Consider the following 26,780-nt stretch of genomic DNA (forward strand, 5'->3'; position numbering starts at 1 on the left):
TTTTGTGGAGCCCCTGCCGACCCACCCCACTCTCGCCTCTTCTCCCCACCTTCCTTGCAGGACAGCACCCCCGGGGCAGACTGTGACCCTCCTTCACAAGCTGACCTCCCCTCCCCCTCCCCCGGGCCGTGAGCTCCTTCAGAGCAGGGCCCCTGGAGACGGCCAAGCCCCGCGCCATGGGGGTCGGGGCAGTCACCCGCCTTCCTGCAGACGTCCGTCCCGTGCCTCAGGCGCAGGGCTGCGGCTGGCTCCCCTCCAAGCCCAGGGACGTGTGGAGGCAATTTTGTGAAGGGAAAGAGTGAAGTCACCTCCGCGTAACTGGAGTTCCCCAAATATATTGTCCTGGCAGATCCAGGCACCCCCCACGGCCCTCCCCCTGCCGGGCCGCGGGTTCAGGTACAAAGGCTGCCTTAAGCCCCTGGCTGGACCCCGGCGCTAGCGGGCGGGATGTCTGGGCTCTGTGGGCGGATGCCTGCTTCCTGGCTACAGCCTCAGCGGGCACAGCCGGGCCCCGAGCCCCCGACGGCTCAGGCTGTGACTTATGGGCCGTCTGTGAAGGGGTGTGCCGGGCCCTCGCTGCCCCGCCGCGGCGGGAACACCAGCCACCTTCATCAGTGTCCTCAGATCCCAGCCGGACGGGGTGGGCGGCAGGGAGTGCCCGGCGGGGCCGGGCGTGGCGGGTGCAGGAGCCGCGTGGAGGGTGCTCCTGTGATGTGGGCGGCCCCTCGGGTGCAGGGTAAACACGCGGGGTAGCGTGGGTGAAGGCCACATTTAACGGAATCAAAGATGCTCAGTAAGGAATCTGGAAGGAAAAAATGGCATGTTGGGTGGCTGGGGTGAGTTATGGGACATATATTACAATAATTACTGTTATTACTGCTCCGGGTGGAATCTCGGCAGCCCCGGGCAGCCCCGTCAGGTCCCGGGTCTGGGAGCCCTGTGGCCGCATTTTATTTGCTTATTTTCTGTAACCTGCCTTCCCGGGGGCGGTGGGATGGACGTGCCCAGGACACGGAGGACAGCGTTCAAGGCTCCGATCCCGGCTTTGTTGGGGGTGACGGGAGGAGAGGGGTGGTGACCACGGGTGTTACTGCCTCAAATGCCCACGGCCCGGTGGAGGCCGCCTCCCACTGCGGACCCTGCCCCGGCCCTTCAGACGGGTGGGTCTGGGCGTGGCTTCCTGCTCACCCTCCCCTCTGCAGGGTGGACACTGCCCTCTGACCGGCGGCGCCCCAGGGTGATGGCCAGGTGACCAGATGCCAACAGCACCGGGTTTGGTTTAAATTATGGTTTTCCAGAGAGTCTGAAAGTGCCTGCCGCAGTATGCGCGTTGCCAAGAGCTATAATCCATTTTTCTAAGTATAAAAATATCTTCCAATTTATTTTATTCGTGGAACATAGCATTTCTACTTAAAAGGACACTCAGCTGTGGACTGTAGGGCTCAGAACCTAGTTCCAGCCCTGTTTGAGACTGGATCCCTCCCGTCTGTTCTCAGGCCTTTGTTACCCGAGGCCTCCTCCCGTGCACCCTGGGGGTGGGGGGCCTCTCCTGGCCCTGCTGGCTGCAAGCTTCCGCCTCCCTCCTGTTTGGTTTTGCACAGAATGTCTGGGGGCTCCAGGGTCTGGAATGAGGTGCCGCCCTGGGCAGCTTGGGGCCCCCCACCAGGAGCTGGGCCTGTGATCACGGCCGGTGGTGCTTTGTGTGAGTGTTTCAATGGTGACAAACTGCACGCAACATTTATCATTCTAGCCATCACGAGGAGTGCGGTTCGGGGCATTAAGCACATTGCTGTGCAACCATCACCATTGTCACCTCTAGGACTCTGTCCGCGTGAAACCCTAACCCCACCCCTCCCCAGCCCTGGCACCCCCATCCTGCTTTCTGTCTCTGTGCGCTTGACTCCTCTGGGGCCCGCGGGGCCTGGAATGACGCAGGATCTGTCTTTCGTGCCTGGCTTGTTTCACTGAGTGGTGTCCGTAAGGTTCATCCTGGCTGGAGTGTGTCAGAATGTCCTTCCTTTTTAAGGCTGAGTAATATTCCATCGTGTGCAGATACCACGCTCTGTTTATCTGTCGTGGACGCTGGGGTCTCCTACCTTTGGCTGCTGTGACCGTGAATATCAGTCTGTTCTCAGGGTGCTGCCTTTGAATGTGCCATTTTTCTGGGGCGGTGTGACCTGTGGCCCAGAGCTGGCTGTGAAGTTTTTCTGTAGCACCTGGGGGGTCTTCCAGCATCACTTTACCCATGAAATGCGCCCAGGGGCCCCTCACAGCTCTTTTCATTCTATGCTGAGGTCCTGGTGGCCGGCTGTGGGCACAGGCCGTGTTGGTGCAGCCTGCTGGGTGTGCCTGGGGCTGGGGAGATGGCCCAGGGCCTCCCCACACGGCCATGTGCTCAGACAGACCCTGCAGGATTCATTTTCAGGAGGAACAACGGAGTTTAAGAAGGGTCCACAGGGAGGTCAGATTTGAGTTCAGGGTCCCCACTAAATCCTGCCTTCTGGAGCCTTGTTCTGCATGTGATCTCGGTGGGGAGATGGGGCCATGGTGGATTGGGAACCACCCGGAGGAATGGTCCAGATGCAGCCCACAGAAGCCTCGGGGGTTGGGGGTGGCTCTGGCAGTGGAGGTGCCCTGGGCTGACGCAAGCTGAGGTGGGGCTGGGGTCGAGGCGGGAAGTGCAGCGTGAGTAGGAGTAGAGAGGGGCAGGTGGCCAGGCAGTGGGCACATGGATGGCAGTGGGGACGCTGGCCTGCCTGGACCTGGCGCCGACCTCGTGCTGTCTGTGGGAGCCTCAGCAGGTGGCAGGAGAGGGACCGCTGGCCTTTGCTTAGCACTTCACCGGGCACAGACAGCAGCCTGGTCACCAGCTGCAGCCCGTCCTTGCCTGGCCTCGGCAAGTCGGCTCAGCGCTGTCATGGGGCAGAGGCCAGATCCCCAGCCTCAGGCGGCCTGGGCACCCCAGCCCCTCCTGGACCCTCCAACACTCCCGGTTTTGGAGGTAAGCATGGCCAGGTGGGGTCCCGGCACTGGTGGGACTCCTATGGCCCTTGGGGCCCTGATGCTGTTATGCAGGCACCGAGGCCACCTGACCGGGCCCCTGTCTGTCTCTGGAGCCGTCCCCTGCCGTCTGCATGGTGCTGCCCAAGCTGGTGTGTGTAATCTGCTGAAATAGTCAGGAGTCAGGTGGGCCCAGGAACCTGCATTTGTACCTGGCTCAGGGATGCAGCGCAGCTGGTCCCCCAGGGTCTCCCGCCTCCCTCCCTGCGCCCCTCTGGCCACCCGGCCGTCCCCACCTGCCCCCAGGGAGCTTTGCCTTCCCACTGCCTTCAGGAGGAACACCGGGCCCTTCCCTCCTCCCCGGCCTTCGAGGTGGGTCCCTCTCCTGCTGCGTTTGGTGTCTGCCCCCGCCCGACTCCTGCCATACCCGGTACCCCCAATTCAACCCTGCCCCAGGGGCTTGGCACACACTGACACTCTGCCTCCAGCTCTCTCCCCACACGTCTTCCTCATCCAGCCAAAACTCCCCCAGGAAAGGTCCTCTCTGAGCAGCCTCCAGCCGCCCTTTCCCCGGACGGACGCTGCTTCCCGCTGTCTCCCTGGGTCTTCGTGGTTCACAATGAGCGTGTGTTTGTGCTGGCGTTAGCCTGCGGCCCGTCTCGCTGCCGGTCAAGCACGTCCCCCAGGGACAGGAATTCCCCCCAGCGTGGAGCCGTGTGGGACGGGGTGCTCAGTCAGCGCTGAGGGGGTCAGTGGAGGAGGGGATACAGAGTGGCCGGCGGGAGCTCCGTGAGAAACTGCAGTCCCTGGCGGGGCATAAATGTAGCCCCAGGGGCCCCCACCATTTTTCTTTTAAAAGAAGAAAACACAAAAATGAAACAAAACAAGAAGTAGCCCCTTTGCGTACCAGCTGGGGTGGGGCCCGCGCTGCGTGGAGCGGTGACAGAGGCCAGTGTCCTGAGAAGGATGGCCCTTTGTCCTCTGGGGCCAGCGTGGCCCTGGGCTGTCCGCAGGGGCTGCACAATGGCTTTCTCTGACACCGCAGAGGGAGCTCTCGGAGGCGGAGGAAGGAGGTCCTTACGGAAGGGCGTCCTGAGCCCGCTCCCCCTGGTCTGGCTCTGCAGGAGTGGCCCTCACTCCTTGAGGATGTGCCCCAGGAAAGCGGGGGTGCAGCTGCCCAGGCTGGCTCTGCTAAGATGCACCTTCCTCTGTTCTAGGGGCCCTTGTGCTCTTTGGCGGGTGGTGGGGTGTCCTGCCCCCTGCCCGGGGCAGCTGTTCCAGGGGGTGGCTTCCTCCGTCCCCTAAGGTGCAAAGGGGAGAGGTCTGCCCACGCCCCTGGGCACACGCCACTGCCATCTGCCTCCCTAGACACTCCTGTGTCAAGCAAACCTCCCAACCCCTGAGCCCACGTTGTTTCACGACTCAGCGAGAGGTCTCGGCATTGGAACAGAGTGTGATGGGTCCTGGGGGTGCTGTGGGTGCGGCTGCTGGAGAACGGGGTGGAGCAGCCCCGGCTGAGGCTGAGCCAGCAGGTGCCCCCCCCCCCCAGGGCAGCGCAGGCCTCCCCAGGCGTGTGAGTCAGGTGCAGGGATGCTCGAGGCACGTGACACATTAGGGTCTGAAGTCCGGCACCCACCGGAAGGCCAGACAGCGTGAGGACAACAGGGTGAGCCTGCAGTTCCGCAGTTAACTTGAGTGGCTTTGGGGAGGGTCGTCTGGAGTCCTTGGGGACCCCATCTGAGCAGCGTGATGACTCACTGAGCTGCACCCTAAGAGTCGTGCATGTCAACGTTCGCGAGTTGTCCCCCATGTTTCTATAGCAACACAGGCACAGTGGGAGTGTCGGCTGCAAGACAGGGACCTGGCCGTGCCCAGGCCACTGACTGCCGTCCCCAGGCTCTGGGTCCCCTGTGAGAAACAAAAGGCAGACGTTCCAGAGGACGCGCTCTGAGGTCCCTTCACCCCAAAAACTCTGGGATGGCAGACCCTCCCTCCACGTGTCCCTCCGTGTCTGGGGGGCTCACCCCGCTCTGGGGAGGACACTTGTCTCCTGGAGCCTTGAGGGGCATGGAGGGGATGCTGCATTTCTCCTGCCCTGAGGCCGGAGCTGCTCAGCCTCCCTCCAGGAACGCGGAGCCTGGACTGGCCGGGTGGGGGCCACAGACTCCGCAGGGGACTCTGCTTGGCACAGCTGCCCTCTCTGTGCTGATTCGGGAGTTATCACCTGCGTGGCGTTTTCTTCCCGATAGAAAACTCTGTGCATCGGTTCTTACCCAGATAATGAGTCATTGATTTCAGTAAGAATCGACTTATTGAATGATTCATGGCCATCCATTCTTTCCCGATACGCACCCAATGGGAACGGTTTTGCCAATGGGAACTATTCTTCAAGCTCATTGACACAGGGAGGGATAAAGACTGAATTGTGTCAAGTCATAGTAGCCAGAGCTGCACCGTCCCTGTATAATGAACAATCTGCCCCATTCGTGCACGGATGCGGCCGTGCGCGGTCAGTGCATAGTGGCACGCTGTGCGGGGCGTCGGCCCTCGCAGCCTGAAAGGGAATCTTGTCCTGGCCCCTTCCTGGCCCCGCTCGGCAGCAGGGCCCAGCCGGAGGGCTCCTGTCCACACTCCAGGCCCGGGGAGCTTGGGTGCCGCTCCCGGGGAGGGAAGTGTTTGTCCCGAGACGGTTGGCTTGGCTCCTTGTGGCCACAGCAGCATGTGCCGGGGGACGGGAACCAGGGTCCTCAGGGGTTCATGGGTGGCGGGAGACAAAGGGGCAATGGGCGAGTGGAGAAGGCAGGGTGGGGTGCTCAGCGCACGTGAGGGACAGAGCACCAACGTGGGTGCCACGTGGAAATCGCAGGGTCCCACTCACTGGTGCTTAGCAACCAGGGTGCTAAGTCTGAGAGGCTGAGTCCAACATTGACGGGGAATTGACTTGAAGGCTGCCCAGGGGGCACCTGGGTTGCTGGGATGCAGATTGGGCTGTGTCCGCCCGGGTCCTGTTCTGTCCCATCAGCCACCTGGGGCCTCCCACCCTCTCGCCCTCCAGCTGCAGCTCCAAGTAGGTCTGCGGGGGAGGTGGGCACCTCAGTCCACGCACACGCTGGCCTCCCTGCAGCTCCAGGGTGGGGCGTGGGGAGTTGTGCCCACAAGCAAGGGGCTGTGCCCCTCCATGCAGGGACCCCTGGGTGGGAAGCAGCCGGTGTCCCCCACACGTGACGTTTCTCTGTCCTGCTCTCTGAAGGTGTACGTGAACGGAGACTGGGTGACCAGCATCAGCGAGGGCGGCAGCTTCGGGGAACTGGCGCTCATCTACGGCACCCCCAGGGCTGCAACGGTGAAAGCCAAGACAGACCTCAAGCTCTGGGGCATCGACCGAGACAGCTACCGGCGCATCCTCATGGTGAGTGGCGCCCTGGCCACGGGAGGCTTCCCAGGGCTGGGGAGGGACCCACCACGGCCAAGATCCCATGGAACCCGGCTGTATCGAGGCTGGGGCTGCTCCTGGGGAAAGACATTTCTGCCTCCGGATAGGTTCGGCCCACGAGAAGGGTGGAGAGACGGGAGGGTTCTCAGAGCATCTGAGAAGACTGGCAGGTGGCTGGAGCAGTCCTCCCTGCTGTCTGGAACGTGGTTGTCACGGCCGGAGCTCCAGCTGCCGTCGTAGATCAGGAGGCGGCTTTGGGCACAAAGCCCCTTCCCCAAGGTGGTGGAGCAAAGCTCGCTGCTGACACAGTGGGGTTGGCTGCACCGCTCCCCCAACTCCCTGCGCGTGGGGTTGCCCTGCTGCTTTCAAGTTTTGTCTTAGCTGCGCCAAATCCACTCTTAGTGTACTCTGCACGGTGGGAGTGTATGTGTGTGCACACACGTGTGCGTGACTGTGTGTGTCCACCCACCGTGGGCAGCCAGGGCCGTGGGCTGGTCCAGCTGTCTCACAGGGCCTCACAAGGGTTCCTGGGGTGGGCTCGTGCACTGAGAAGGCCCCTCCCAGGGAGGGAGGCCCCCCATGCTCTCCTTGTGCACGGACTAGCTGCCAGCGCTGTTCCATGTGCTGGTCCCTTGGGCATCAGAGAGGCTGGTGTCGCAGTGGAGGGGCAGACAGCATGTACACAGCCTCAGTTAGTGACAGTCCTGGGAGAAAACTGAGGCAGAGAAGAGTGAAGGTGGGCTGAGGGGTGGGGAAGGGGCTGCTGCTTTATAAAAAGGCCTAGAGACCCCCTTGATAAGGTGACGATCTGAGCAGAGGCTGGAGCACCAGAGGGCTGTCCAGGAGCAGGGCAGGCAGGGGAATGGTGCATGCAAAGGCCCTGAGGCGGGGCTGCTAAGAGCATTTGTGGGCAGTGAGGAGACCTCTGTGGATGGGGGATGTGGTACCTGCCCAGCCTGTGAGCCCACAGGCTCATGGGAACCTCACCCCAACTTGGAGCACCCAGAGCCACCGCAGGAGCTGGAACCCAGGAGTGACCGGAGCCAGCTGCACCCAGCTCTCTGGGCTGGCCTAGGGCCACCCTGGCCAGGGCAGAGCAGCCCGGGGCGAGTCATCCTGGGAGGTGCTGGGCCCGGCAGTGCTGGGCTGGCCACCCCCTCGTGGTCTCGGGCCTCATCTCCAGCCCCACTTTCCATTGCTGGGCAGAGGCCACTGGGAGCCAAGCACCCCGTCCTCTGGGCAGCTCCTCACTCTCTGTGTTCAGCCAGCAGTGACCCCTGGGCCAGGAGCTCGTCCGAGGTGGCTGGAGGGGACCCAGGAGGACCTGGGCAGCTCTGGGAGAGTGTTTGCTCAGAGTCATTTCCTGTGTGGCCTGGGAGGTGCCCAAGGGAGGCACGTTGCTGGGAGACCTTTGGCCTCTTCTCCCTGTCCTTCCCTGGGGTGGCCCCACGCCCAGGGGCTGCCCCCAACTCCATGCCCGAGACCAGCCGGTGACAGTGGCAGGAGGTGGTGGCTTGGTGTCAAAGGCCCAGAGTACAATTTCTAAGGAAGGGCTGGGGTTTGGGGTGTTTGAGGAGGAGGCCTGGGGGAGTCCCCTAGCCTGGCATAGGACAGGACCCTACAAGCTTGGGGGCCGATTCCAGCCCCTGCAGTGGGGCGTCCGCATGGGGAACGGGGTTGTTGGCCGGAGGGCGGCAGGTCTGCAGTAACGTCCAGCTCTTTCTTTCCCGCGTGTTTCAGCACAATCTGCGGGGCAGGTTTCTCACCCGGCCCTGAGCTCCATGAGCTCCGCATTGTGCTCTCATGGAGCACTAATGGAGCGCCTGCTGTGTGCTAGGGCTCATGCACAACCGTGAACACACTGGGCACAAAGCACATGACCCTGGGCCCCTCGAGGGGATTCCGTGGAGCCTGGGTTCTCTCTCTTCTGGCCTTAAACAAGCCAAATCCTGTTTTTACCCAGAGACCACTTTGTCCGCCAGCTGCCTTCTGAGAGGGGCCGGGGTGGTTTGGGAGCTGGAGGAGGACACAGCAGTTCCTGCCCGCCTCCTCGGCACACCTGGCCCCGGGTTGCATAAGCCGCCGGTTCCCTGCCCTCGTCGATGCTGTGCCATTCCTGGCTGTGGGATTTTTGTGGCTGGAACCTTATATTCAGGGAAGTTCCCAAACCACCGAGGGAGACGGCGCTTCCTCTGTTTTAATTTTGGATTCTTGAGCGCTAAGAATAGCCAGAGGGCCCGGCTGGTTTGGAGGGAGCGCCTCGCAGGACGGGTCTGTGTCTGCGTCAGCCCTTGATCTGGGCAGATTTGGACGCGTCTGTCATGCTAGGAGTGTTCCCGCCCAAGTCCACTTAGTGTGAAGCTGGGGCTGCCACGGGGGACACTGGAGCTTCCTCGATGTCCACGTCCTCCCTCCACCGCTCCGCGTTTTGTTGGGGGCAGGACGGGGCTCCAGGCTCCCAGGCAGGGGCGCTCCCCAAGCTTCTTTCTTTCATGGGGTCTGTTTACCCTGAGCCTTGCCCGGGACCTCGTGTCCAGAGCTAACGAGTGTAGGACTCTGTGGTAGGGGCTGTGCTGCAGCGTCCGAAGCCCACCCGCCTCTGGCAGACCCCACAGTGGTGCCCTCGGACTGAAGTCGCTGGCCCCACAGCTGCACACCAGCCGTGGCCGCTTCCCATCGTGGCTTTGGTGGGAGTCTTTGCTCATCCCGGCTCTGAAGCATCAGGGAAAGGGACAGTTTGGAGCCCTCGGGCTGTTTGCCGGGAGGCTCAGGTACTACCAGTCACTGTGCCCTGCTGGAGAGCGGTCTTCCTCTTCTGCCAGTTTCCTGCCCCCTCTTAGGGAAGGCCGGCCATGAGTGGCCCAGCAGCGTGGCCGCTGGAAACACCCTAGTCTGCTAGACTTTATGAGAAATCCCCTCTGTCCTTGGAGGGCTGCTGTCCACCCTGGGCCGGGTCAGGCACCCTTTGCTCTGAGGGAGGAGGGGGCGTCCCACGCAGGAGGAGCCCGAGGCTGGAGACACGGCTGGGTGCATGTTGAGGCCTCTCCCTCCAGGCTCTGCCCTGAGGTCAGCTCAGCAGACACCGCATCACACGGAAGTGGGAGCTGAGGCCAAGGCAGGGACCAGCAAGACTGGGCAGAGCTGAGGCTGGGCCCCAGGCCCCCATGCCCTCGGGTGGACTCCTCCGGGGCAGGCTGGCCTGGTGTCGGGAGGCCAGTCCCAGCCCTTCCACGCTGTGGGCTTGAGCGAGCCCCGTGGGGGGATGGAGGTCACCCAGCTCAAAGCCCACCTCAGGGTACGGCCCATATGCTGCAAAGCCCCCAGAGTGGGTGCCCAGCGCCCCCCAGACAAGGAGGCCTCCCGGATGCCTTCATGGGGCATGAACAGACAGCCCAGGCTCCCAGCCCGGCCCCACCTACCGTCTCGACCGCGGAAGGAAACTCTAGTGCGGAAGGAAAATGATCCTGGGAGGAGGGCGGCCTTCGGGGCTGGGCCCCTCCCGCAGGTCCCGGGCAGCCACCTTCAGCTGTCATTCTGCACCGAGATGGATGGGCCAGTTGCACTAAGCTTTAATGTCTAAGGTTCCCGGGGCAAAACATGCTTGCATTCCACCGGTTGGGCGTAATTGCTGGGCAGTCAGTGTGAATTATAAATTATTTTTCAAAAGAAATGCCTTTTTTATGGCCGGCAGGGATCTAAAACGGCTTGGGCTGGGTCATGGAGCCTGCCGCTCCACCGAGGACGTCCAGCCCCACTCACCGGCAGACATGCTGGCACGTTCCGCTCCGCGGTGCCTGGGCATTTCCAACAGAGCCCTCGTGTCACTGGGGAGACCGTCTTGTTCAGGGCACCACAGTGGGCGCAGGAGAACCTTCTGTACCATCTTGGTCTAGTTGATCTCAGGCTACGTTAATGACCTGCTGGGCCATGAGTCCCCCAGCCCTGTTGGGGCTTTTGCTGGGAACAGGGAAGCTTGGGGAGGAGGCAGATAGGACACCTCCAAGGTTCTAAACTTGGGACTTGCAGGCTGTTGGGACCCTCACCCCACCCTCCCCTGGACTGGGCAGTGGGGCATCCACACATCAGAGTAGTGAGGTTGATGCTGCCTGGCTGGGATCCACATGGCCACACGGGCAGCCATGCCCACCAGGACCGTCCTCTCCCGAGTGTATCCCTGTGATGTGTCCTGTGCACACGCTTTGGACCGTGAGTACCTGCCTGTGTCTCACAACCGTGCTCAGGGCGCGGGGCTGTGCAAGCTCACCTTTCAGTGTCCTGTGGGGCCCTGGCGAATGGCAGAGCGCCTGAGCCTTCTCTGTCTTCTGGCTGCCAGGCACCCAGGGAGGAAGGGCTCAGAGCAGCCAGGCCGCTGAAGTTCCTGGTTCTCTCTGTGTGGCATGGAGCCCCCACCCTGCAGCAAAGCCCATCTGAAAGTGACCCTGTGCCACTGAACACTGAGAGCCGCCGCTGGCTCATGGGGCCGTGGGCGTGGCGGTGACAGCGTGAACTCCATCCCAGCTCCGCTCCCTGCCCCGGGGCAGCCTGGACATCATGCGGCTCTCTGAGCTGCCCTTCTCTAGCCCAACATGAGGATGGAGCACGATGATACATAGTACAGTGCCAAGCACACAGTGGGTGCTCTGTGGATGCAACTTTTGCCCGTTCCAGAGGAGGCAAGATGCTGAGTGGAGTGGAGATTCAGGGTGACCCTGCTGTTTCCAGGCCAGTGTGGAGCCCAGTGGTGTGAGCATGATTCTGGAGCAAGACTGACCCATCTCCAGTCCCAGCCCCACCCCTGGGCGGCCCAGTGGGCATGAGCAGGCCACAACCTTGCCCTAAGCCTCTCTCCCCCATAGAGTGGAGGTAATAATAGGGCTACCCAAAGGGGCTGAGGTGCAGATAAAGGAGAGGACCACAGGAGGCGCCTGGTACCCAGGGAGCACTCAGCAGTCTTAGCTGTGCTGTTCTCATCACCGCCTGGGAAGAGGAGAAATCCTGGGCGTGGTGGGGCTGCCAAGGTCTGGTGCTAGTCAGCGGTAATTTGCAGAGGCCTCTCACCCCATATCTGATGACAGGGAAGTCATCTGAGGCTGGTACCCCCCTGAAACTCCACGGGAAGCAGACAAGGGACCTTCTGGGCTAAGGTGGAGATGGCCCCAACAGAGTGGTGGTTAGCAGGCAGGGAGGAGGGAGGAGGAGCTCAGGTCAGAGACACAGAACACGTGCCTAGTTCTGTCACTCCCCTGATAGAGAAATCGAGGCCCAGGGAGAAGAGACTGGTCTAAGAACTTGGGGAGTTATGGGCAGGCTGGGGCAGGAATTGGAGTTTGCTGACACTCCTGTGAGGCCTCTTCCATTGTGCTCAGTAAGAACTCCCACCACCATCATCATCATCACCATCATCACCACCACCACCATTATCATCACCACCACCATCATCACCACCACCACCGTCACCACCACTGCCATCATCATCACCACCACTGCCATCATCGTCACCACCACCACCATCGTCATCACCACCATCGTCATCACCACCACCACCATCATCACCATCACCATCACCATCGTCATCATTACCACCACCACCATTATCATCACCATCATCATCATCATCATCATTACCATCACCCCACAATTATCATCACCATTATCACCACCACCATCACCATCATCACCAACACCATCACCATTACCACGACCACCACCACACCCACAATTTTCATCACCATCATCACCACCATCATCACCATCATCACCATCACCGTCATCATCCCCACCATCATCATCGCCATCACCATCATCATCATCACCATCATTACTATCACCATAATCACCATCACCACCACCACCACCACTATCATTACCATCACCATCACCGTCACCGTCACCATCAGCAGCAACATGAGGAACATTTGTTGAGACTCGGTCCTTGCGGTGACACAGTGGGGCAGGATTTTTATTATCTCCTGTCACCAGGGTTCCATGATGCAGGTGACACATCCAGATCTACACTCATGGACTTGATGCGGTGCCCACTGTGTCCTCTGCTGCGGTCTGTGAGGCTGGCCGAGGCATCCTCAGGGTCCTCATCCCCATCGGGTGTCAGGCTGGGCTGTGCTTTCACGCGGCCCTGACTTCCTCGCTGCAAGCGGGAGGCTTGGCTCGGCTCCAGGAATCTGTGTTTCTGGACGTTGAGGGAGACTAGGAGCGAGTGGGGAGGGTCGGGTCAGGGGGCCGGAAACGGCCTGTGCCCCCCAGCTTGAGACACGTGGGAAAGGTCAGCTGGCAACTGGGGGCCAGAGTGAGCAACTGTGGAAAAACCCTTGGTTTGGCCCCGTGGAAGCCACCGGTGCCCTGGGGACGTGCGAGCCAGCCCTCCCCCACTTCATTGCCGCTGCATTTTTGTCATATTTTCCAGGGACAGGCATTCGCCTCATGTGCCTTTTGTCCAGCCTCCCCCCCCCCACCGAGCCCTTTCCCTTCCACAGCAGACCCACCTGCCTCCTCCTCTCCCCTACCCGCCTGCAGGGGCTCCTGCCCCAGTGACCGCGCATCCTCCGGCAGTGGGGAGGGTGAGGACCTGGGGCTGCCCAGGCTTTGTTCTCCGTGTCCAGGGCACTGCTGGCTGCCCCCCCTGCCGGGGCCCCCCTTTCCCCGTGACAGAGCCCCCTTCAATGCCTTAAAGGGTCCCTTTCTAAAGGCGACCTGGGCACACTTTGTACACGTCCTCTCTCCGCTCTGGGAGGTTAGAGCCACAACTCCAGGTTTGCCTCTGTGGTGGCATTGAGACACGAGGAGGGGCACTGGTGGGTGCAGGCCCTGGGGACGGGCAGGGCAGACCCTGCGCCACCACGCACAGTGGTGTACCTCTGGACACGTCCCTCCAGCACGCTCACCTCTGCTTTCTCTGCGTCCTCGGCCGTCTGGGCTGTGGACTGTGACAGTGCACACCTGCGCACCTGTGCACCTGAGCACAGCCGCTCCCACTCCCCGCAGGGCATGCGGTAAAGGCCACCCAAGGTCTCATTGTGATTTCTACTCTTGGGGAGATAGACAGGCGTTTGGGGCTCCTGCCTGTCAGGAGTCTTAATCCTCACGCCGGATCCTTCTTTTCCCCACCGTCCTCTTGCGTTGCTTGGTGAGTTGACAGCCAGGGAGCTGCAGGGCCCGGGGCCAGGGAGGTCCTGCTGCTGCAGGTGTACAGGGACGCGTCCTGGGAGCATTAGTGCCATCTGTGAGTGGCCAGGCAGGAGGAGTGGACATGTGGCAGCTGGGAGAGCCGCAAGGTGGGCGCCATGTGAACCCACCCACAGGCCCTAAAAGAGCTTATCATCTCCTCGCTTAGGGTTGGGTGGAGCTGGACCTAGTAGCTGCTGCTGAGTAACAAATTTCCCCCAAACTCAGCAGCCTGTGGCAGCAACGCAACGTTTGTCGGACAGTTTCCATGAGTCACGAAGGAAGCAGTTTAGAGGTGGCCCTGGCTGGAGCTCTCCTGGGGTAAGGGGAGGTTTGGCAGGTCGAGGGCGGAGGGTCGTCTCTGCTGGCCACGTGGTGCAGGAAGCTCCGCCCCTCCTGGGAGCCTCTCCATGGCTGAGAGATCCAGGTGGCAGCCGGGCAGGAGCCACACTGTCATTTACAATCTCGCTTCGGAAATCTTGAACCATCATTCCTTAGCGTCCTCTTGGTTGCACAGGTCAGCCTGTCATTGTACGTGTGAATGCCAGGGGTGGGGCTGCCACACCAGGTGCAACAAACACTCAGAATAACAGGAGCTTAACCCTCAGGGTCATTTTTCACGTTCAGGAGCTCTAGAAGCAGCCCATCTGTGGGGGTGCTCTTCTGTGGGGTCAGGGCACCAGGGCTCCCTTACTTCACTGCTCTTCCTGTTCTCAAGGGCCCGGCAGGGCTGCTGGGGCTCTGGCCATGCTCTTTGCATGCCAGATGTCGGAAGGAGGAGCGGAGAAGGGCATGTTTAGAATTGCACATCCCACCCGTGTGTGAGCTCGGGCAGTCGGACCGTAGGCCCAGGGGGGAGGCGCCTTGTAAACCATGCTCATGGTTTTCCATCTCGGAGTGTTGCAGGGACGTGTGCAGTAGCACATCAGGAAAGGGAAACACTTCCCGTTTGACAGGTGCAGGTGCTGGCACAACCCTGGGGCTTCCAGAGCCTGGCTGGGTTTTCATTCCTGGTTCCACGATTACTGCCTTGGGCAGTGACTCAGCCCCTCTGAACCTCAGTTTTCTCCCCTGGAAATAAAGACAATGACACATTTACCTTGTGGGGTTGTCACAGGCCCACGAGGATGGGGGTATCTAAGAGCCTGGGCCCACTCTGACCTGGAGGGTGCTCCCAGCACCCTTCCCTCCTCTCTCCACCAAGGCGACAACTCATCGATGGTCACAGAAAAGCTCCATCACTGGCAGATACTGTCTCTCCATCCCATTCACATGCCAAGGGACTCCCTTCTCGAATTCGTGGCCTTCGTCAATTGATGAGGCCATTTGAATTTGAACAAAACCAGGCTTGCTTCTCTCCCCGTGGACCATCTGTCTCTGAATGCACAGCGCTTAATAAACTCACTGGCAAGGCTGCCATGTGCGGTTGTGGAGTTTGCACACTGCACAAAGGCCCGGAACAGAGGGCCAAAGGGGCTGAGATCCAGGCTGCTTTTGACTTACTGGGCTGGGGCTGATGGCCTGGGAGTGGGGCCTCATTCTCGTTTGCACAAGGGCCCATCAGCTTGTGAGACGAGTGCTCCAATGACGTGTGCCTTTTTTCTTTTTTTTTCTGAGACAAGGTCTTGCTCTGTCTCCCGGGCTGGAGTGCAGTGGTATCATTGTAACTCACTGTAGCCTCAAACTCCTGGGCTCAAGCGATCCTCCTGCCTCAGCCTCCCAAAGAGCTGGGACTACAGGCGTGAGCCACCGTGCCCGGCTGGGGTGCCTTTTTCTAGTCCACATTTCTAATCCTGACGACCAGAATGAATTCTAGTTTCTAGCTCACATAATGCTGACTGGACCTGTCGCTGGTATTGCATTATTCATCTTGCCTTTACTGGAGCTGGGGGCTGGGGGGGCTGGATTTCTTGGCTCTTTTAACTGGGAAGGGTGTGGATGGCGCCAGCTTCAGGCACGTCTGGATCCAGGGTCTTAGCTGACGTCAGCTGCACCGTCTTGTCCACATCACATACTCGATCCGCTGTGTTGGCCTTTGTGTCTCTCCAGATGTGCGTGTGTCTGGGGGCTGCGGCAGCTCTGGGGTGGGTGAGGGACCCTCGCTGCAGGCACACCCAGCATCCACCATCTCAGCTGTGAGTACCCTCCAGCAGGTAGACATCCAGGTTCAGGGCTCCGGCTGGCTGTGCACGCCTCTCAGACCACGCGCTGGTGCATGCTCAGTGGGGTCACCTGCCGCCAGCCAGGGCACTGAGAAAGGGGGTGGGGTCTCTCCAGAGGAGGGGCCGGGCATGGGCAGCGTGGCAGCTCACACAGACCCCTGGCCATCGGAGGGCACTCAGGACTTAGAATGCTATGGGTCTCCCTTTAAGAGTTTAGCGTCATGTGGGGACATCTGGGAGTGTCGGAGGCTTCAGGCACGAAGACCCACCTTCTCCCTGTTCCCCTCTGTCCCCAACAGGGCAGCACGCTGAGAAAACGCAAGATGTACGAAGAGTTCCTGAGCAAGGTCTCCATCCTAGGTCAGTGCCCCGTCTGTCCGTGCTCGTCCTCCTCTGCCTCATTTGGGCACCTGCGGCCACCCAGGCTGTTTTCCCATTGCCCGCGTGGCAAGTTCCGGGTACCGTGCAGGTTTGGGACACAAACACACACACACACACACACACGCGTGCACTGTCACACGCCAGAGCACGGGGCACTGAAACGTCAGTCCCCCCACCCCAAAGTCATTCATTCACTAGTGCTGCCGCGGTAACAACCGTGGTCTTGTTGCTGCCACAGTGACCGCCGAGACCCTCTTCCTGCACCAGTGCAGGTACTGGTGACCCCGGGGCGGAACCGACGGGTGCTGCAGCTTGAGCGGGCAGGCCCGGGCTGGCAGCCGTTTCCTTCTGCCGTGTCTTGGCTTTTGTCGGCCTGTCAGACACTCTCCCCGCCCGGCCTCCCGTCCGCCCCCGTTTTGTTTTCCTTTGATTAATGCGATAGCCACCAAGTGTGACCAGCTTCTCCTCCGCCTTCCGGAGGAATAACAACAAGACTGTAATCCCCTCCTCCAGCTCAGTCACCATTAGCCGCACAAAGTCCTTCAAAAAGTAGCTGGCGGGACAATGCCTCACGGTGGGTTTTGGCAGGCGGGACGCCTTGGAGGGAGCCCGGAGCTGTGACTTTGGCATTTCTCCCTCGCTGGAAACTTGGCGACAGTGCATGGGTGCCCTCGGGGTGCCCCCGTCTCCTGGTGAAGGTGGGTTCGGCCCCCAGGACCAGAAACTCACACCCTCAGCACGGTCTGCACATAGGGGGTGAACCTGCAGAGTGACCCCGAGCCCGCATGGCGGGGGCTCCCTTTCTGGGCAGGGTTGCTCGCCCAGGCTTTGTCGCGCCCGTGGCTGCAGGCCGACCTCTGTGCGGTGCTTTCTGGGACACCTGCCTGCGCCTACTCTGCACACCTCCCACGGTGCGGGGTTGGAAATACCTTTCAGAAAAGGGAGCGACCATTAAGCGTGGGGCTCCCGCAGCTTCCCACCCTGTTTCCTATGCGGGATTGGCCACCAGCTCGTGTGTCCTGAGGCCTGGGGGTTCTCAACTGCAGTAAACAACAGAAATGCCCCCACATGTCTTGTGTTTCATGAAATGTCCACAGGCTTGAGACATTTAAAAAAATTAGGTCAAAAAATTGCCATCTCCCAACATATAGTTTCTTCCTTTTCTGAGACAGAGTTTCTCTCTGTTGCCCAGGCTAGAGTGCAGTGGTATCATCATAGCTCACTGCAACCTCACACTCCTGGGCTCAAGCGATCCTCCTGCCTTAGCCCCCAAGTAGCTGGGACCACAGGCATTGCCACTGCGCCAGGCTGATTTTTCTATTTTTAGTATAGACGGGGTCTCACTCTTGCTCAGGCTGGTCTTGAACTCTTGACCTCAAGCGATCCTCCCGCCTCAGCCTCCCAGAGTGCTAGGGTTACAGGTGCAAGCCATTGCGCTGGGTCCCAACATATAGTTTTTTTCTGACAGTTTTCACCCAAGATTTATGTTGTTGGGAGATAAAGCTATTGCCGGTCTTAATTTTTCAGACCTCAGAATACTACAGGTTTTAACTGTAAGGAGAAAAACTTGCTAATCAAATATGTGGAAATGAACTTCCTAACTGCAGCTGACTTCTTTTTTTTTTTTTTTTTTTTTTTTTTTTGAGACAGAGTCTCACTCTGTTGCCCGGGCTAGAGTGAGTGCCGTGGTGTCAGCCTAGCTCACAGCAACCTCAAACTCCTGGGCTTAAGCGATCCTCCTGTCTCAGCCTCCCGAGTAGCTGGGACTACAGGCATGCACCACCATGCCCGGCTAATTTTTTTCTATATATATATTTTTAGCTGTCCATATAATTCTTTCTATTTTTAGTAGAGATGGGGTCTCGCTCTTGCTCAGGCTGGTCTCGAACTCCTGAGCTCAAACGATCCGCCCACCTCGGCCTCCCAGAGAGCTAGGATTACAGGCGTGAGCCACCGCGCCCGGCCATGCAGCTGACTTCTAAAATTAAATGCCTCTTATCACTGCCCTCGTAAGGAAACCAAGAAACAAAACTGCTCTGGATTCATAGCCAGTCTGATTCTGCCCGCCTTTCCTCCTCAACACAGGCCAATTTTGCTCACAAGTTACCTGCGTTAGGTAGCCGCAGGTGTGTGCCGAGGTGCCGCCTGTGGGGACAAAGCTCTGAGCTGTTGAGCACAGACCAGCGGCCTCGCCCGTCACCAGGCCCCGGGGTTAGCAGGAGGCATTGTCCTCTGCCAGGCGCCGCGCTGGCAGGAGCTTTTAAGGCAAGAAATCTCCCTCCTAACCTAGATCTAAAATAAACGCTTTGCTGTTCATTTGTAGCTGTGGCCAGCAAAGTTTCCTTTGCCAAAAAAGAAATAGTTGATCAGGCGATCGTTATTTTCCTATGAAATCTCACATGGTTATTTTTTTCTTCCTTGCAAGGGCTAGGGGTGGACAGTGACAGGGAAGGGAAAGGGGGGGGGGCGGTTACGCATTTGCAGCTGTTAGAGAGAAACCTGGCGTTGCAGGGAGGGATTTTGACCTGAACAATGGAAGGTATACTCTGCCTTGATGGCGCAGCGAGAATGCGACTCCGTGTTCTCGGAGCGGCCCTTGGAGGGCGGTGAGTCTTCTGAATGGGCCATCGCTTCTGCCACTCCGGGTTATTTTAAGGCACTTAGTAGCTGCAGTGCTTAGCGGTGACTCTATTGTGTGCAAAAATATAGGCTGCTCCATTCCTTTGAACATCACAAAAGTATGTTCTTATGAACTTAACTTGGACTCAATTTTTGGTCCCTATTATTTGCGTTTTGCCAGCAGTAAGTGGGGAACAGGCCCCCCCACAAGCTGTGCCCCAACACAGCCGGTCAGAGTCCTGTGGCCCCCAACCCAGCTGGTCAGAGGCCCCAGGCGCAGGTGCTGGGAGCAGCTTTGGTGGCCTCTGCTACTTCCTGCTTCTTCCTTCTCTCTTATGAAGCCACTACTGTGGCGGTTTCTGAGGACGAGTTTTGGGCAGAGCTGCTGCCTCGTCCTGACCTTGGTGGCGAGGTGCCGCCCGGTGACTCTGTCCTTGTCCTCCCGCCACAGAGTCCCTGGAGAAGTGGGAGCGCCTGACTGTGGCCGACGCACTGGAGCCCGTCCAGTTTGAAGACGGAGAGAAAATCGTCGTCCAGGGGGAGCCGGGGGACGACTTCTTCATCATCACAGAGGTGGGTCCTGCTCAGGGCGTGGGCGCTGCTTGGGGTGGACCTTCCCTTCTTCTCCTGTCCGACACCTTGTGCCCGCCTCCCCCTGGGTAAGAGGTGGCCCTGTGTCCCCACCCCCCAATTATGCCCCCACGCCCCCCACGTCCCCCACAACCCCCACTCACCCCCAACCCCCATGCTGCCCATAATCCCACACCCCTAATAGCCCCCACGCCCCCCACGACCCCCACTCACCCCCAACCCCCATGCTGCCCATAATCCCACAACCCCCACACCCCCATGCCCGTCCTTCCCTGAACGTCCCCATCCCCGTGGAGCGGGTGGGCAGCGGCTCACACTCTGGCCACTCAAGAGCCCTCTCACCCTCACGCATCGAGGTTCTCTGGCTAAAATGGTGGCGGCTGCAAAACATGCGCGTGTGAGAAAGTCACGTAACCAGGTGCGCACGCAGGGGTGGGTAAAACTCGAGCAGCTGAGCGTGTCTGTCTGTCGGCATCCTGGTTGCGGCAGGTACCGCACAGCCTCCCGACGTGTTCCATGGGGGGAAATGCATGGATTTAGGGATCTCACCACATTATTTCCGCAACTGCATGCGGATCTACACTAATCACAAAATAAAAATTTTAGTTTTAAAAAGACGGCAACGATTTCTCTGCCTGAACACACGAGCCACTTTTGCTGTCTCTCGCACCATGGCCCCATGGGGGGGGTGGGCAGGCGACAGTTGGCTCCGTGGAGTCTTTGGGACGTGCTGGGCTGTGGTCTGAGAGGGCCGCACCCTCACATGCAGGCCTCAGCCTCCCCACAGGTGGCCCGGGCACGAGTGAGTGACACTCGTGGCTTCCCTGAATACGCAGAGCCGAGTGTGCGCCACGTGGTTGGCACGTTTCCCCTTCTCGGGGTCTCTGGGGCGAGGGGGTCTCGCAGTCGCAGGCTATTTAGGCCCATTCTCCAAAGCACGCTTTAGTGCGATGGCGTTTGTGCCACTGAGGTCCCACAGCGTGGGCAGCAGAGGACCGTGGTGCCGCCGGGAGGGGACGTCTCGCTGCCCTGGGGCTGCTGAGAGGGCAAGGAGGTGAGCAGGGGCTCGACCCTGGCGGACGTGCGCCCAACTGAACCCCGCTCAGGAGCCGCCTCCTTGGTTTCAAATGGCAACAAAAGCACCGGCAGAATCACCGGGGCCACCGGCGTTCCACGAGCCAACACGCGCCCCTCTCTGCGACACACGCTGTACAATCAGGGCGGCGAGAGTAAAACCCCAGGGCAGAAAACGCAGGTTTCATGTGTGGCCTGTGCCTCCAAGTCCTCATCAGCCCCTGCGTGTTAAAGGTCCCTTCTTCTCCACAACCGCCACACCAGCCTCTTCCCAGGTGGCCTGGCCATCAGGAAAGATCCGGAAGGCTCTAGAGTACAGCAGGAGAAATGGCAGGGCAGGGGCCTGGGGGAGCCCCAGGAGATTTCTGCTGTCCTGGAGGAGCTGCCAGGCGGGTTTTGACAGCGCCACCTTCATGGAGCTCAGCCAGGGGTGGGTTTGGGGACCCGGAACCTGAGTCACCTCCCTGTCCACATCCAGCACTGGGAGAGCTCAGAGGTGGCCTGCTGAATGAAGGCACGCACACATGATGCACGTCTCCACCCGGACTTTCCAGGAGGCTCCAAAAATATTGCCGAAGGGTCCCCCCCTGGGGAGTAAGTCTCGGTGTTCCCCATCTGCAGGGTGGGGACACATTCAGCAGTGACGCTTCTTTACAAAGAAAACAGGAAGAAAGAAGGAATAAAGCCACAGGCAGAACCAGTCACGACGCCAGCCAGCGTTGGATGGGGCCTTGGTCGGTAGCCTCGACGGGGCGTAAACCCGCCTGTTCCAGCGCAGCCCGGCTGTGACTCGGAAGCTCCTGCCCTGGCCTTGCCCGGAGCCTGCCATGCCCGTCGCGTGCCAAGGCCTTTGAGTGCGGGTGGGGTGGAAGTGAGGGCTTGGCGGGGACCTCTCTGAGGCTTTGATCGAAGAACTTAAGGGGCACTGCCGTCCCTTGAGGCCGCATTTCCATCTTGTTCCGCCCTCATGCTGGGGTCTGCAGGACGTGACACAGAGCCGTGGGTGCTCCACACGCTCAGCCAAAGCTCCTGCTGTGCAGAGAGGACGGTGGGGTGACATCCCCACAGGACCGTGGCACGTGGAGCCTCCAGGGGCACTCCCATGAGCCCAACTAATCGACCCAGTGGGGACAGTCTGTGCGCTTCTGGACTCGCTGGCCTTTGGCCCCCAGAGCAGCCTCCTGCCCTCTCATGCTCTGTAAAAATCCATCTTCCGACTCTGTGCGTCTGACCGTGACAGTGGCCTTGTTGTGGCATCACCCTGGGTATCTTCAGGGCCCAATTTTTCTGGTTGGGAAAATGAAGTTCCTCCACCTTCAAGTTATCACAACTGCCCTGAAGTTTGAGACGTCACAGGCGCCTGTCTTTCCCGTGGGAACGTGGGATCTCACTCCCCCCACCCGTGGCGCTGGGCTGGCGTGAGCCACGTGCTTGAGCAGCGGACTGCAGCAGCATCGGCGGCAGGGCGTCCAAGGCTGGGGCCTGAGAAGCCACCACGGCCTCTGGGAACCTTGTTATTGGAGCCCAGGGGCCGTGTGCTGAGATGCCCCGAGCTCTGGGATCAACAGCAAGAGTGTGCAGTCCTAGACACCCGCCGCCCCGGAAGTCCGCCCAGCTCCACCGCAGGAGAGACCCCGAGTGAGAACCCCCTGCTGGTCCCGCCGAGCAGAGAGCTGTGACAGATGATGACAGGTTGTAGCGTTAAGTCGCTAACTCTGGGAATGGCTTAGTTCCCGTCAGTTATTGCCACCAACACAAGCTGGTAAGCAGAGCCCTCGCCTAGACAACAGGGCACAGGGGGCAGCTCTCCGGCCACTCCGCTGTCAGCGGAGTTGTTGATATTTTAAAATCAGGAGATTTCACGTAAAAATCTGGGTCTCTGACTTCTCTTTAAAAATCTGGCCCCTGGCCACACTGGACCTGCTCTCTGGATTGGCCCCAGCTGGCGGGAGCCGAGGCTGCTGGGGGTGTGATGTGCCACGGTGAGCCACAGTCCCCACCCGGCCCTCTTGTTCCTCAGCGGGCACTGCAGGCACGCAGGGGCTCATGCGTTTTGATGGTCTTGAGACGGAGGGAGGAGAAACTCTGGCCAATGTAGATGTGCCTGTCATTCTCGGGACCAGGCCCCTCCCTGAGGAGTCCAAGGCCACGTGCAGGAAGATCATGAAGCTGTGTGGGAGAGGCCTGGTCAGGGAGCGAGTCTCCCCAGAGCAGGGAAAGACAGTGCCCTTGGCGTTCTTGCTCTGGGACGGAGGACGGTGTCCCCAGAATTGAGCTGGCATGTCCTGTGAGTCCAGGCTGTGCCAGGTGTCAGGGGAGCCCCACGCACCGTGTGCGACCCAACACATCCACACCAGGGGGCCACAGAGGCCGAGGATGTGCACGACCCGCGAGCATCAGTCTCGGGCTGGCACTGCAACCCAGCGGCCTGCGCTGACGCAGGGGCATTCACCAGGCTTCACATCAAGGAGCATCGTGGACTTTGAGCGCTGCCTCCCGCGGTGTCTGTGTCCCGCCTCTCCTGACTGAGGCCTGACCTCGCTGTGTCTCTGCCGGCTCTGGGGGCCGGGCCCAGTTTCTCATGGTGGTTGTCTCGGGGGCTTGCTGAGCGGCGTGGTCTGTCAGGAGCTGCTGATTCTGGGGCTCCCGTAGGTGCCCAGGCGGTGCTGGGCGGGCGCCGGCTGCCCCTCCTGTAGGTCCTTTGCACCTGCCGCCCACGCGGCTTCCAAGAGGGACTCTGGAGAGGGATTCGGGGCTGGGGATTGTTGCTGGCTCCAGTGGAGGCCTCCCCGCCCAGGCATGGGTGGGGACAGTGGAGTGGGCGTGTCCACACGAGCAGCTACTGCGTGGCCTCCGGAGCATTACCCACTTGGGGGAGGGGTGGCTTTCACAACGTCGTGGTCTCCTTGGCAACTTGGGTTCCCCTTTCCTCTGTGGTCGACCACGTTGGGTGAGTCATGGTGGGACCCCAGGTTCACAGTGGTCAGAGACTTGGAGCTGATGCAACCCCAGAGCTCTAGAGGCTGCTGGCGACTTGGTGTCCCCGGCCTGGCTGGGCACACGTGGGTGTCAGGCCCGGCGCCAGCCCCACTTTCCCCTTGCGGAGCTGCCTGAGGCATGGTGGTTCCACTCTCGGTTGCTTTGGTTTCTGTTTTCCTGAAGCAGCGCGTGGAGGAGGCTTCGTGTCCCTCACACAGCCGGCACCAGCCTCCCCCTCTGCCCGGGGCTCTCTCCGTGAGGGCCCACGGGTCTTCAGTGGCGGCCTGCAGGTGCCTTGGCCACGCCCTGCGGGAAGGGGACTGTTTCCGGGCTGATTTCCCTTGGATGTGGGGAAGTCCACAGGGGGACCTGGCGGGGACCCCCCTGCCATGCACAGGTGTGGGGAATGGCTCCTGCCGCACCTGGCGCACCCTGAGCACCTGCCAACCTGGGGGAGCCAACTCCGCGGTGGGCTGGGCGTCTCAGAGGCCACAGGGGGAGGTGGCACTGGCTGCAGGGACCCCCCTATGACCCCGTGTATGTGGCCCTGGGGGTCTCTACAGGAGCAGGGCTCCCCCTGGGGAGGCCGTCTTTCCTCGGCCCCATCCCTGTGCCTTCGCACCAGCCACCATGAGGCCATCAGGAGCCGCCAACCCCTCAGACGTGTGATCCTCGGAGCCTTGGGAAATATTCCCAGCAGAGTGGATCAGTCCTTCCTCTTGCGGCCTGCGGAGTGGCCGACACAGAGAGAAAACTCCAGTGGGTCGAGGGGAGTCCTGCAGCCCACGGCCTGTGCACGCTTCTCCTCGCGGGGCCGCGCCTGCAGGCAGCCTGGGATTGAGGTGGCAGCTCCTTCCAGGGCTCCCCCGACAGGCCTGGGACAGTATCCTCAGGCAGGAGGTAGCGGGACCGCAGGAGCTGTGGCTGTGTCTGGCAGGGAGGGACGGCACCCCGCCTGGCAGGCTAGGGCAGAGCGTGTGGAGGGCGCCAGGCCCGGGAGGCGGAAGGCTGCCCAGCTGTCCCGTCCAAATTCACGTCTCCGGATTGCGCTCTCCAGGAAACTGAGGAGGGTTTGGGCAGGGGGGGCGCAGGTCTCAGCATGGCTCGAGTTCCCTCCGCGCATTCCGCGATTAGGCCCAGCTTTTCCACGGGGTGCCCCTCCCTGAGACCTCCCCGCGGCCTGGGGGCAGCTGGACCCTGCGAGATGTTTCCCCATAAAAATCCCGAGGCCGACGTCCTGGGAGGTGTTGCCATGGGAACACTAGATTGGATTTATCTCCTTTCTTAGCAAATTAATTTTTTGAATGTCCACAATGTTGAAGCAACTGCAAACGCCACGTTTCAAAGCCGCCCTCGGGCCTGGGAACGTTTCCTGCTCCTGGGAGCTGCTGTTCCAGGAGGCGCACGCGGAACCAGGGTGGCAGATGGCTTGGAATCCGGGGACCACGTCTGGAGACGTTGGGAAGGAGGTTCCCACAGAGCAGGACTGAGAGCCCCGGCGTCCACGGCCAGCCCTGCTCGGGGTCAGCCGCGTGGCCCCTGCAGGGGCTGGGGGCACCCGGGGTGTCGCTCTGTGTTCACGCCTGTGAGGTGTCATTATTCCCTGTTACTCATCCTTGTCCACTGTTACCCACTGCCCCTGACTACTTTATTGTCACCTTTTGGTTCCTACATGTCTGTCTTTGGGGTCGCTGCCTGGGGCAGGTTTTGCAGGAGCTTCGGGGGCCGCAGGTGCGGCTCAGGCTTCTGCTCTGTGCTGCGCCGTCCCCGGCGCTGGCGAGTCACAATCCCCGGCCTCCCTGGGGGTGCTCTGGGGGAGGGTGGCACCTGGGAAGGACACCCAGTCCCATTCTCAGTTCGGTGGCAGCCACTGGGGATGGTTTAGGCTGCTTTTTGGAGGAGAGAAACTGTGCGACCCCCTTGCCAAGGGGTCACGCTGGGTCCTGCATGGGGGACAAACTGTGAAGGAAGCCGGCCAGCCCGAGGGGTGGGCGGTCACCCAGAGGACAGCAGGGACCCAGGCTCTGCAGGTAGACAGGCTGCAGCTGTGAGAGGAGGTGACCGACAGATGGAGGAGATGGGGCAGCGGGTTTCAGGCACCCACGTGAGAGTAGAAGTTCTCCAGGTGGAGAAGGTGGGGGTGGGAAGGGCACCCCAAGGCCAGGAGGGACGACAGAGGCACTTGCAGAGGCACAAGCCTGAGGCTTAAGAGCCCCTGGTGGGGAATATGGCTGGGCAGGGGGGAGCCCAGACCTCGGGGTGGGCTGGGGGAGTGGCTCACACCCTGGAGCTCCTGGACGAGGAGTTTGGAAGGTCACTTGCCTCGTGAGTAAGAACAGGAGCACTTGCCCAGGTGCCACAAACCCCTCCCAGGAGCCAAACGAGACATGCTCGGAGCTGCTGCATCCGCCGCCCCCCACCCGAGCTCACTCAGCTCCCCAAGAGGCCTCTGGTCGACCTGCCCAGGCCTCGTGTTTGCTCTGTCCTGTCCAGGGACACACGGTGCCTGAGGCTGTCTGCGCGGCCCGCTGGCCTCTCAGGACCTGAAGCCACAAGAGCTCTCCACCGACCAGCGGGCCCCTCTCGAGAGGTCAGGGCAGGCGAGACTGTGGGTGGTGCCAAACCTTCCCCGTCTGGGGGGACTCTCAGAGAGTCTTGAAGGACAGCTTGGCCCGGCCTCTTGGACTCACCTCGTCCAGCAGAAAAGTGAAAACATTCCTTCTGGGCTGGACTGGAAGAAATGCTTTTCCAGAGCCCCAAGACTGGGCATAGAGCCCTCTGCCCGGCCCCGCACTGACTCCTTGTGCACTCAGAGGTCTCTGTGGGACGGTGGCGGCTCCCTCCGTGTCTGACCCTGGGGTGGCCCCGTCCGTGGTGTTGGTGGCTCCTTGGACCAGGATATGTCAGGGCTCCCGCAGAGTCTGGCTTCGTCCCACCTGGTGTCTGTGTGTTGCCACTTGCCACTTGCCAGTGGCCACCTCCTCTGCTCGGACCCCACTGGGGTGGGTGGGGGCTCTTGGGTGGCTCCAGTGGACATGGTCCGCAGAGAGGGACACACGTCCACTGGGCTCTGAATTGCCTACTTTCTTGGAGCAGGATGGCCTCATCGTCCTGGGGCTGGGGAGGGCTGCATGTCCCGGTGCCGACCCCGTTTGTGGGCTAAGCTGTCCCAGCACCTGAGCACGGTGGCTCTGTTCTCTCCCTGTGGCTGGACGCTTGGCCCGGCAGCTCGGGGAACAGGAGACCTGGGGTGCCCAGCTGAGCTGTGCGGTGGCCACGCCACAGTGACAGGGTATGTAGCTGCCTTGCAGAGTGCGCACGGGTTTGCTCGCCTTTCGCATTGAGCGGGTTTCCATGTGAGT

At 60.7% G+C, this 26,780-nt stretch overlaps 1 protein-coding gene across 1 annotated transcript in view; it reads left to right on the forward strand.

The window, feature by feature from the left end:
• PRKAR1B (protein kinase cAMP-dependent type I regulatory subunit beta) overlaps positions 1-26,780 on the forward strand; it is a 121,150-nt gene that overhangs the window by 80,514 nt on the left and 13,856 nt on the right. The window contains exons 6-8 of the mRNA XM_069485868.1: positions 6,251-6,409; positions 16,074-16,134; positions 19,226-19,347. Coding sequence (XP_069341969.1) covers positions 6,251-6,409; positions 16,074-16,134; positions 19,226-19,347 — 342 coding nt within the window. The remainder of the gene's footprint in view (positions 1-6,250; positions 6,410-16,073; positions 16,135-19,225; positions 19,348-26,780) is intronic.

This window comes from Eulemur rufifrons, chromosome 14 (assembly GCF_041146395.1).
Source record: "Eulemur rufifrons isolate Redbay chromosome 14, OSU_ERuf_1, whole genome shotgun sequence".
Taxonomy (NCBI): domain Eukaryota; kingdom Metazoa; phylum Chordata; class Mammalia; order Primates; family Lemuridae; genus Eulemur; species Eulemur rufifrons.